The following is a 12310-nucleotide window of genomic DNA, read 5'->3' on the forward strand; positions in this document are numbered from 1 at the left end:
CGTTCTAGAGCCTGTGAGCCACAATTACTGAAGCCCGTGAGCCTAGAGCCCATGCTCCACAAGAGAAGGCACCGCAGTGAGAAGCCTGCGCACCACAACAAAGAGTAGCCCTCGCTCGCTGCAACTAGAGAAAGCCCGAGTGCAGCAATGAAGACACAACAGAGCAAAAAAAGAAAAAGAAAAAGAAAATTACTATCTCTTCAAGTTAGACACTATATCATATTTCTTTAATATTTTCACATTTATTCATCTCTTTAAGCAGCAAATTTATTAATTTGTCCATTTCCTACAGTGTGCCCTGTAGTGTGCTCAATGCTGAAAATACTAGGGTGAGTAAGAAAAATCCCTGTGCATAGTTTGGTTCAGGAGACTGAAAAGTGAAAAAATTATTGCAATATATAATAATGACATTACACTGTATAATTTATAATCAGCAGTATAATATCACTAGAGAGCATGACATAGAATACAAGGAAGGACCCACATGACCTGGGAAAGTTGATGAAAGCTTCTCCTAGGAGGTGACTCTTGAGAGATGAGTAGAGTTCACTTTTAAGATAAAGGGCAAAGGACAAAAGGTCATTCTAAGGGATAGGGTTAGGGAAAGCAGCACTAAATAGGAGAGGCACAAGCAAGTGTTTTGCCTTTTAGGAGAATGGGATGTAGATTAGAACAGTTTGAGGAAAGTGTGTTTTGTTGGGTATAACAAAAAATGAGATAGGAGGAGTAAATTTGGCTAATACTAAAGCCAAAGGGGACTAGGGTTAGGGGAGCAGGGGCCTAGGGCACACAATTTGGAAAGGTATTCTCTGGTTCAGACCAGTGCAAGATCCTTAGATATTAACCCCTAGGAAATTTTCTCCTTTCACCCTAGACCCTTGGCGAGAAAAAATTCTCTGGGGCAACAAGGAGTCATTAAAGAGCTACATGATTGGATTTGTGTTTTAGGAAGAGTTGTGTTCAGAAGTATGGCACTGTACTAGAGTAGACTGAGACTAGAGTCAGAAAAACTTGTTAGTGAACTCTCAAAATAGAAATAAAGAGAATCCATAGAGGAAACTTCCTAAGTTCTACCTCCCATGTAGTCGATTCAAAGTCTATTGATTTTTATCTCCTAAGTAGTTCTCACAGCCATCTCCACTGCAAGGCCCTTACCTTCCCTTGTCTGGATTCTGCAATAGTCTCCAAACTATGCTAATCATTACTATCCAAGTAATCTAATATATACATCTCATTATGTCGCTACCTTTCTCAAAGTTCTTCATGGATCTTTAGAGGGAAAGTCTACTTAGCAGACATGATCACTCATGATCTGCCTTCTGCGTCTAGACTGTTCCGTTTCCCTGCCCTCAGTCTCTGCTCTAGTAATATCGACCCCTTACAAGTTCCCAAATTAGCACATGGCCTCTTGCTCATGTGCTTTCACCTATGCTGTTCTCTCTGCCTAAAAAAATCCTTCCCCGTCTGGCTCATCAGAAATCTTCTTTCTCAGCCTTTAAACCAATATCGTGTGTGTGTGTGTGTGTGTGTGTGTGTGTGTGTGTGTGTGTGTGTGTGTGTGTGTGATATTGGGTTGACTTGACCCCCTATTTTTCTCTCTTGGAAACTTTCATTCCATTCATCCACATAATTGTCTTTGGAGCTGCTCTGTTCTTTTATGCCCCTGACCCTCTGGTTGAATGCCCCTAGGCATGCACTTAACCCAGGTGAAGACAATATGCCCATTATTTGGGATTTTTTAAACTAGGAACTCTGCTCTTAGAGTTGTAAGATGGAAAATTTAAGAAATGAATGAAAAAGAGATCATAATACCAGGGAAAAAAGCTAAAGCCTTTGCCTAAGATTTTGTCTGAGGAATAGAGAGGGATCCTTAGAAATATTCAGGGACAGTAATAAGAGAGAATAAAATTGGTTTCTGCTTACCCCCTACCAAATTCAGTTTGTTCATCAAATTAGGAACCACAGTTTCATTAGGTTTCTGTCACTTATAACCAAAAACATAAAGCCTCAGTTTAAATCAGGGTTTCTCAACAGTGGCACTAACAACGTTTTGGACTCTCCTGTCATGTTAATGCAAAGGAATGTGACTTTTTTCCTCCAGTCCTCTTCAAGGATATTGCCAAATATCTACCAGGGGGCTAATATCCACTGTCCCCAGTTGAGAGACAGCAAATATTTGAGTCCTGCAATTCTGATCTCTGAGAATATTGTGAACAAGACAGAAATACTTACAGTTCAGAGAAGATAGGCAAAAAATTAGGTGCACACAAAAATCTTAAAATAATTCAAATTCATAATAAATTCTCTGAAAGAAACAAACAGGGTACTGAAATGAGAAATAATGGGGTAAAGAGTGCTACTTTAATTAATTAATTTGTTTGTTTGAGTGCTACTTTATTATTTTTAAAATAAATTTATTTATTTTTGGCTGCATTGGGTCTTCGTTGCTGTGCATGGGATTTCTCTAGTTGTGGTGAGCAGGGGCTACTCTTCATTGCAGTGAGCGGGCTTCTCATTGCGGTGGCTTCTCTTGTTGCGGAGCATGGCTCTAGGCATGTGGGCTTCAGTAGTTGTGGCACGCGGGCTCAGTAGTTGTGGCACATGGGCTTAGTTGCTCTGTGGCATGTGGGGTCTTCCCGGACCAGGGCTCGAACCCATGTCCCATGCATTGGCAGTCAGATTCTTAACCACTGCACCGCCAGGGAAGTCCAAGAGTGCTACTTTAAGCAGGGAATATCTAGGTAGGAATTAGGTAAATGAGGGTTAGGAGTTTGGTATCAGGTCAAAGTATATCTGACAAAAGTGTGTCTGAGGGAACAGCATTTGCGAAGGCTTATTCAGTCTCAATTACATGAGCATTGAAATGTATGTTTTGTGCTTTGCTATTTTACTTGCCCTTAGTTGCAAAAAAGGAGAAAGTATTTGCTTTGATATTCTTTTCCTGCCCTGCCCCATCCCGGTCATCAGCCCCATTTGGAGAGCCTTCACTACCTGGCCTGATGCACAGCTCCAGGGCATACAGTTCACATCATATTGGACACGAATGGCACCTCTAGAGTTCTATACCAGAATTAGTGTGATTCAGCTGGGTGTTCACACTATGGAATCTATAATCTCTCCTCTCTGAGAGGGGAGTTGATAGATTTCCCAATGATAGCATCCTTCCTAACAGCCTACTGTTGAGGTATTATTTGAAGAAAAGTAAGGGATTAAGGATTCTAGATAAAGGGATAAAAGGATAAATGTAAACCATGAGTTCGCAGGGAGGGTGGGAATCCATGAACGCTAAAAGTGGGAGAGAGATTGCATTGTCAGAGTGCATTTGCTTTGTTTATAAGGACAGATCCACAGCAAGGATTTGACCTGGTGTCCACATGAGAGGCACTTACCTGCTGTCATCTAGGCAATGAGCCACACCTGCCTTGAACGGTCACATCATTTGTCTTCCCTTTGCCTTAGGACCCCTGAAGGACAGGTAAGCCAAAGAGGATGTTGGTTATCAAGCAGGTTGGTGGGGAGACTTTGGGGTTGAGCTAAATTTGCTCACACTCTGCGGTAACATAACATGCCTGATACATTTTCCATGCAGGAATTTCTGGAGCAATGACGTTTGCCTTTTGTCTATTTAATTGTCTTATTGATTCATGGAAACACACACACACACACGCACACACACACACATATATATACACACACACACACATACACACACACACACACATATGCACACATACATACACACATTTATATATGAGCTCCTTATTATATTGGGTTGGCCAAAACGTTTGTTTGGTTTTCCTCCGTAAGATGGCTCTAGTAGTGCTTAGGTGTCTTTAACTCCATTCGAGACAATTTTGTTAGATTGTATGTGACAGCTGCCATATCAGCATGCATTAAAAAAAAAAAAAATTGGGCTTCCCTGGGCGCAGTGGTTGAGAGTCCGCCTGCCGATGCGGGGGACACGGGTTCATGCCCCGGTCCAGGAAGATCCCACATGCCGCGGAGCGGCTGGGCCCGTGAGCCATGGCCGCTGAGCCTGCGCGCCCGGAGCCTGTGCTCCACAACGGGAGAGGCCACAACAGTGAGAGGCCCACGTATCGCAAAAAAAAAAAAAAACTTACCAAAACTGGTGAATTTTTGTGTAGCCATTTTAATACGGAAGATGGAAGAAAAAAAGCAACATTTTTGGCATATTATGCTTTATTATTTCAAGAAAGGTAAAACGCAACCGAAACGCAAAAAAAGATTTGTGCAGTGTATGGAGAAGGTGCTGTAACTGATCGAACGTGTCAGAAGTGGTTTGCGAAGTTTTGTGATGGAGATTTCTCGCTGGATGATGCTCCACGGTCGGGTAGACAAGTTGAAGTTGATAGCGATCACATTGAGACATTAATTGAGAACAATCAACGTCATACCACACAGAAGAGAGCCGACATACTCAAAATATCCAAATCAAGCGTTGAAAATCATTTGCACCAGCTTGGTTATGTGAATTGCTTTGATGTTTGGGTTTCACATAAGTTAAGCAAAAAAACCCTTCTTGACCATATTTCCGCATGAGATTCTCTACTTAAACGTAATGAAAACGTTCCATTTTTGAAACAAATTGTGACGGGCGATGAAAAGTGGAATGGAAGAGATCGTGGGGCAAGAGAAGTAAAACACCACCAACCACACCAAAGACCGGTCTTCATCCAAAGAAGGTGATGCTGTGTATATGGTGGGATTGGAAGGGAGTTTATTATGAGCTCCTTCCTGAAAACCAGACGATTAATTCCGACAAGTACTGCTCCCAATTAGACCAATTGAAAGCAGCACTCAACGAAAAGCGTCCGGAAAGAGTCAACAGAAAACGCATAATCTTCCATCAGGATAACACAAGACTGCATGTTTCTTTGATGACCAGGCAAAAGCTGTTACAGCTTGGCTGGCAAGTTCTGATTCATCCACCGTATTCACCAGACATTGCACCTTCGGATTTCCATTTAGTTTGGTCTTTACAAAATTCTCTTAATGGAAAAAATTTCAGTTCCCTGGAAGACTGTAAAAGACACCTGGAACAGTTCTTTGCTCAAAAAGATAAAAAGTTTTGGGAAGTTGGAATCATGAAGTTGCCTGAAAAATGGCAGAAGGTAGTGGAATAAAATGGTGAATATGTTGTTCAATAAAGTTCATGGTGAAAATGAAAAATGTGTTTTTTATTTTTACATAAAAACTGAAGGAACTTTTTGGCCAACCCAATACATATTTAAAATATCTTCTATTTGCTGGCTTGATTTTTCATCTCTTAATGGTGTCTTTTGATGCAGAGATGAGTTTTCTGTAGGTGACACAATTTTTGGCAGGAATATTACTAAATAAGGGAAACAGTTTCAAACCTCCTTTTTCAAAATGCTCTCTTCATTGTACAAGTTTCTTTCCAAAAGCAGTTCTCACTCATTTTTGAAACACAACTTTTACTTTGGGGCCATAGGATAAATGTATATATTAAAAAAATTTTTTTTATTAGCATATCGTTGACAGCTACTTGTCATCACAGCAAAGGTCAGAAAATTTAAAACACTTGTCTTTTTTCAAATAAACCTATAAAACTCTCCTTTAAGTCAGATAGTACTTCGCTACAAGACATCAGGGAACAAATGATTTTCATGATCGTTCTCTTATGTCTTTACAGAGGAGTATAAACATTTAAAAACATTTAGATATTTGATTTTTTAAAAATAAAAATTAACCACATTGCTGACATACTGAAGCATGTAAACTGCAATATTTTGAAATATGCTGACCATCAGTGAACCCAGGATAGGTTGTGGTGCAAACTGAGGCCTTGGTGTCAATCCCTATATAGGATGCTGGCAAAACTTCATTTCTTCTATTTTTACCATACGAATAGAATTGAAAACTCTCATATTCTCTATTTGTTTCTGATGGAGATTGAGCCTCTTACATAATGCTTGAGTACAAGCTCCCATTTGGGAAGCCAAAAAGATAGAGGTAAACAGACATGTTGAAACTGGCAATTTGAACAATTAATTAATATTAATTTAACTATTTTTATTATTTGCATATCAATTGAACGGATTTTAACAGATCCATAAATTACAAGGCAGATCTCTTCAAATGCTCTAGTCACTAAGCAGATACTAAAGTTTCAATAAATATTTGATATGATCTTGATTTTGGCTTAAGGGAAAATGGGAGAGATGAATTTCTACTTTGTAGATGTGGAAAAAGAAACGCAATGACTTTCAGATAGTCTATGTCCTAAGACGTTGGGAGAAGAAAGAGGACAGGAAGGGAAAAGGGTTGAATTGAATTAAGTAGTCTAATTTTTCTTTGCACAAAGTCGGAAACCTGAGGCCCTTCAGTGGACAGCCTTAACACAAATTCTGTAATGCATAGAGACAGACCTGCTAATGGTCGTAGTGTGACTGCAGAAGAGGGGAAGAACACGTGTAGAAACGAAAAGTGCCCCAGATCTAAAACTGCTCTGCACGTACGGTCCCTGTGCCGCTAGCTACTTTGGAAGTCCCAGCGGTGAGAGCAGCTTGGGTCTCCACACCTGGAGCCGTTCTCCGCGGCCACGCCCCAGAGGCGGGAGGAGCTTTCCTCGAAGCCCCGCCCCTGCCCGCCCTCCTCGCCCTCCTGCGACGCCCTAGAAGCCGGTGGCGGTCGCGAAAACACCGGAAGGAGCTGGAGCCGTTGCGGGAAGTGGCCGGGAGGCTGGTATCCCGCAGGCTGAGCTGCGGGTCCGTTTTCCGGCCTTCCAGAAGCGACGCCGCCCCCTCCTAGGCCAGGGGAAGAAAAGCGGAGCTGGTGGGAGGTGCGGCCGCAGGCCACCGTCGGCCGCGCTGGCGGGGCCCGTGGGGAAGGCCGTGGAGGTGAGCGCGTAGCTGTTGGGAGGGGCGCGGGGTCGAAGTGCGCCTCGCCTTTAGCTAGGGATCGGTCTGTGTTTTCGCTCCCGCGCGCCGGGGCTGTGGCTGCTGCAGCGGCTTCTTTTTCTTGGTTCGGGGTGGTGGTGGGTGCGCGGGTGGGTAGAAGGCCTAGGCCCCTCCGGTGCTCTGCGCTGCAGGGATGATTGGTGGCCTCCCCAGTAGGGGCGGTGGAGGATGCGAGTCAGTCGTAGATTTGAGGAAGGGTCCCCAGGGGGCGCTCCCCTGGGAAGCGGGAGGAAGGAGGGGTGAGAAGAGTCCCGAAGCGGGCCTCCTCTCTTTTCCTCGGTCTCCGCATGCCGACTTATCAGTCCAGCACGGTGGGCGCAGGCGACTGAAAGCCCCGCGGTGCGCTGGCTCCTGGGTTCTGGTTTCGCTTTGCGGCGTAGTTGGGGTGATCGGACCCATTCGTGCAGCCCCAGGGGTCCCGTTATTAATTGTTGTCAGCAGGAAAACCTAGGCGTCAACGTCACCGAAATTTTTCTTAGACGAATATTTAATCCTTACTGTTTCACCGGTTACTCCTTGCGGTCTGTCCATCCGCAGCTTTTGTTTGAGTCAGTTTCCATGGTGTGTGGTTTCCCAGACCGTTACTCTTACATATTTTACCTACTACAAAATGCTCTTCATTTGAATATTTACAGGGTGCAAATTGAGCTGTTGGATGACTATGGGTGTTTTGCACTCAAGTATTTTTAGGGTTTACGTCTCATATAATCAGTATAAGGCCGGGAAAATTGGGCCAGAGGGGATAACGCTGGCAGGAGCATAGGCTCTAAACTTACGATAAGGATCTCTAGACTTATTGCTTAATAGATGTATAGAATAGTAGAATTTTTTAGTTTAATCAGATTATTTTTCTTTTAAGGAAAACTTGTTTCAAAAAATAATGAGGCTGTTCTAGTTCCACTTCTGGTTGAGACAGTTGTATCATTTGGAAAGGTCTGACCAAAGCAGATAATAAGCTATTTGATTTGAACCTAATACGAATATTGTTAGTGAATTCATGCTATTAATATAAACATGGGGAAAAGTAGGAATCTTATTGAAAGACAGTGCTAATTTTAAGGAAAAGTAATAGTAATAAGTTATACTACACCGGAGGCTTTATGTTATTTAATTTACTTTGGCAGGATTAAAATAAAAAGGACAGTACAAAAGTATTGCAGGAATAAACTATTTGACCTCTTGCCATATGCAAGAGGGATAGTCTACTTAAGATTGCTTCTTATTTTTGATCTGGTTTATAGCCAGCTTTCACTTTTTTGTCTTGAGCTCTTTATAACTTACGCCTTTATAACCTATTTGTAAAAAACAACTGTGCATTTAATGACGTTAGATTGTAGTAAATAGATTATTTTAATCGTTTGAAATTCAGAGTTAAGGAGATAATTTTTACATTTATTTATTGTTAGAATTTTCAGTGACCTTTCACATATACAATCTTATTTGATCCTCATGCCAGTCCTCTGAGTTAGAAATGCCAAGAGGTAAAGTCTTTTCCCATGACAGAAGCATTTCAAGATTGTGTAAGGATCAGAATTTCCCTAAAGCCTGAAATAATCTTGAAGTAACCTTTGATATAAATTGGAATTCAGCTAAGTATTGGAACACTGTGAAGTATAACATGGGACAGACTCTGGACTCTTTGCAAGGAAATGAAGTACATACATGGTGAAAGATTTTTGGTGAGAAACATGAAATGTAGTCATTTCCCAAAAATAAAGGAATAAGTAACAGCTTTCTTTAGTGTTGTTTTTAAACTTTTTTTTAAGTCTGCATGTGATTTCAGGAGCATTTTGATAAATAGGTTAGTCCCAAAGAGTCTGAGATAAGCTCAGTTTGTTTGTCTGTAAAAAGGAGCATGAATTTTGTACTAATACTTAAGAATGCATATATAAAAATAAATGTTCTTTTCAAAAGTTACTCTAGAAGGCTATGTAGGTCAATATCTATGGGTCTATCAGGGAAAGAAAGCCCTTTGGAAAATAAAAAGAATGGAACATGGTTTCTACCCTTAAAGAATTTAAAGTCAGGCTTGTAGTCAAGTAGGGTAGGTTTTTACAGAACTGTGGTAAAATGTCTTATGACTATTACAATCAGGAATTTAGGTGAGGGAGACATTACTTGTGATTGAATCTTGATAGAGATGATATTTGAGATGAGTGAGCTTTGCCAGGTTTTCAACAGGCGAATATTGGAGAACATTTCTAAAAACAGTAGATTATTGCGTTCCTGGAAAGGTACAACTTATATTTGAGAAAGGATCAGTACAATAGTTTGGCTGATAATAAGTTATGATTTATCTAAGTTAGAAATAGGAGATGAAAAAGACAAATCACGAAGGGCTTCATTGAAGATGTTTGGTTAGAAGAGGTATGTGATCCATATGAATGCAGAATGAGCTGTAATTGGGAGATGATTGAGACCAAGAGAACACTTGGGCAGCTTTAGGTTAAGCAAGATCTTGATAGTGTCACTTTTTTTTTTTTTTCAGTACGCGGGCCTCTCACTGTTGTGGCCTCTCTCGTTGCGGAGCACAGGCTCCGGACGCGCAGGCTCAGCGGCCATGGCTCACGGGCCCAGCTGCTCCGCGGCATGTGGGATCCTCCTGGACCAGGGCATGAACTCGTGTCCCCTGCATCGGCAGGCGGACTCACAGCCGCTGCGCCACCAGGGAAGCCCCGATAGTGTCACTTTTGTGGCCCTTGTAGTTTCTCCAAAGTGCTATCTTGTAAGCAGACCTTGAGATAACATGGGTGCAGGTGAGATGCCAGGAAGCACAAGTGAGGGAGTGGGTAAAGAGTCAGGAAAGGGAAAAAAAAGCCAGTGATGGGCAACTGGGGGTTAATCCTGTGGAGATTTTTGTAGAGCTGCCTTAGAATTGTCCTACTAACTGAAGGGTAGATGGGGAGTTTTTCCACCTACTCTAGTCCTCACTGATGGAGATTGTTCTTGAAATGTTTCGAGCACTTCCCATTGTCTTAGCTAGGGTTGGGCAGGCTCCTGTTGGTGGAGGTGGGAAGCTGTCAGGATACTATCTGTACCAGCTGCAAGGTGAGCTGAAGGGATGGGGGCCGGATGTCAACTGTGTCTGTTAATAGGCATTCTTATTAAATAATCAAGATGTGAAATAAAAGCCTCAATTTAGGTGGAGATCTAGAAGAAATGTGAGTTGAGAAGTGATGGATAAAAGAAGCAAGCAGTAGAATTTGGTAACTGGTAGAATATAGAAAATGAGGGATGCTAAAATGGCACTGAGGTTTGAGAGTTATGTAACTTGTGATTGAGGAGGGTTGACAGAAGGTCACTGACATTCAAATTAGTTATTTCAGGAGAATAAAGGAATTACAGTGTGTTGAAGAGTGTTGATAAAGTAGAGTGTAGGTGACCAGTCATTCAAAAGGGAAAGTAGGGTGGAGATTTGAACAGTGCTGCCACCCCTACTAGATACACAGTATCTGACCCATACTTGATTGGGCCTTTGTTAAATTAGCCTCTAAATGCCTGGGGCTAGCGCGTCCTGAAATATGACAGTATGGTGAAAATATGAGACTGAATGTGACATAAGAAGATTTCTTACATTTTTTAACTATTTATAAAATCCTGAAGGAGGAATTGCTAATATTTTTAGTAGAGGCATTATTTAGATGAATAAATTCTGATTCTTTTTTATAATCAACAATATTCTGGTAAAGAAAAAAATTGGCAAAATTTCTTAGAGTGGTTCTCATTTGAATATGGTGGTTGCAATTGTTTTTCCATGATTCTACATGTTCTACTTAAGTAGTTTTAATGACTGTCCCATAATGTTGATACTCTGTTAATTTAATTACCCCTCCATCTTGCTCAGAAGTGACTTAGGGTGAAAATTACCATCAGCTGGTTTGTGCTTCGTTATATTCATTGATTCTTGTTCTCCATTTCTCTTCCTCTTGCTTCCTCCCTCTTCTCTTTTCCCCCTCTGCCTAGTGTTTGTCACAATTATTTCAACTAGATAAGGCTACAGTTGACTATACTTTGCTGTTATTGGACAGATTTTTTTTCTTTGTAGGAAATGCTGATTAATGTTTACAAATCTTGATTAAGGAATTTTATTTAAAGCGAGGTTGCCGGGTTGGAGCTATGCTTTTGGGTGGTTTATTGTGGCAGTGTTAAGAATAAGTTCTAGAACAGCTAGATTGCAGGTAGAGCAATCAATTAGGAGATTATATAGTTCTCTTAATAGACTCAGTAAGCCTCTCACTAATTAGACTGTTAAGGGTCAAAGGGACAGATGTTTTTAAGAAAAGGGAAATTAGAAGATTAGTACTAAATTTCTTTTTCTTTGTTATGATTTGAACGAAAATTAAGAACGATTAGGGGAAGAGTTATAGGACTGTAAGATCTGTGTGAAGATTTTAAGGAGTTTGTGTTTGCTAGAATATTTGTTTAAAGGACAAGAAACACAGTTCTTAAAAGTGCTCATCAGGGGACTTCCCTGGTGGCACATTGTTTAAGAATCTGCTTGCCAATGCAGGGGACACGGGTTTAAGCCCTGGTCGGGGAAGCTCACATGCCGCGGAGCAACTAAGCCTGTGTACCACAACTACTGAGCCCGTGTGCCACAACTACTGAAGCCTGCACGCCTAGAGCCCATGATCCGCAACAAAAGAAGCCACCGCAATGGGAAGGCCGTGCACCACAACGAAGAGTATCTCCCGCTCGCCGAAAGTAGAGAAAGCCCGCGCACAGCAACGAAGACCCAACGCAGCCATAAATAAATAAATAAATTTAAAAATAAAACAGTGCTCATCAGGGGACTTCCCTGGTGGTGCAGTGGATAAGACTCCACGTCTTATCCACTGGGGGCCCGGGTTTGATCCCTGGTAAGGGAACTAGATCCCACATGTGTGCTGCAACTAAGAGTTCGCATGCCACAACTAAGGAGCCCATGAGCCACAACTTAAGACCCGGCACAACCAAACAAATAAATATATTTTTTTAAAAAGTGCTCATCAGCATATTTTATAGATTAAAAGTCTCCACGGACTCTTATTATGGATTGATTTAGAATAAAATAAACTTTTCTGCCTATTGTACTCTTTGCTGATATTAATACTTCTATTGTCAATGTTTTTGGCTTGCTTTTGTTGTATAGTAATTTTCTTCTATGGTAAATATGGAAAAATAAGCTGTAAGGTTATTATAATGTTGCATTTTTACAATTAAAATAATTTTGAAACCTAGTATTTAAAATAGTACAGTTGGGCTTCCCTGGTGGCACAGTGGTTAAGAATCCACCTGCCAGTGCAGGGGACATGGGTTCGAGCTCTGGTCCAGGAAGAGCCCACATGCTGCGGAGCAACTAAGCCTGTGCGCCACAGCTACTGAGCCTG

General features: G+C 41.5%; 1 protein-coding gene across 6 annotated transcripts in view; it reads left to right on the forward strand.

Annotated features, from left to right (window-relative positions):
- The first annotated feature begins 3347 nt into the window (after positions 1-3347).
- The window catches only part of USP33 (ubiquitin specific peptidase 33), a 73749-nt gene continuing 64786 nt past the window's right edge, over positions 3348-12310 (forward strand). For 2 of the 6 annotated variants that reach the window (XR_002173052.3, XM_019919256.3), the window contains exon 1: positions 3357-3475. Coding sequence is in view for 2 of the 6 variants with exons in the window: in XM_019919256.3 (XP_019774815.1) it covers positions 3407-3475 (69 nt within the window). In the remaining 4 variants the exon portion in view is untranslated. Of the gene's footprint in view, positions 3476-6666; positions 6882-12310 lie in introns of those variants that run through there. The other 4 variants (XM_019919255.2, XR_002173054.3, XR_002173053.3 and 1 more) reach the window with 4 other exon arrangements.

The sequence above is a fragment of the Tursiops truncatus genome, chromosome 1, assembly GCF_011762595.2.
Source record: "Tursiops truncatus isolate mTurTru1 chromosome 1, mTurTru1.mat.Y, whole genome shotgun sequence".
Classification (NCBI taxonomy): Eukaryota; Metazoa; Chordata; class Mammalia; order Artiodactyla; family Delphinidae; genus Tursiops; species Tursiops truncatus.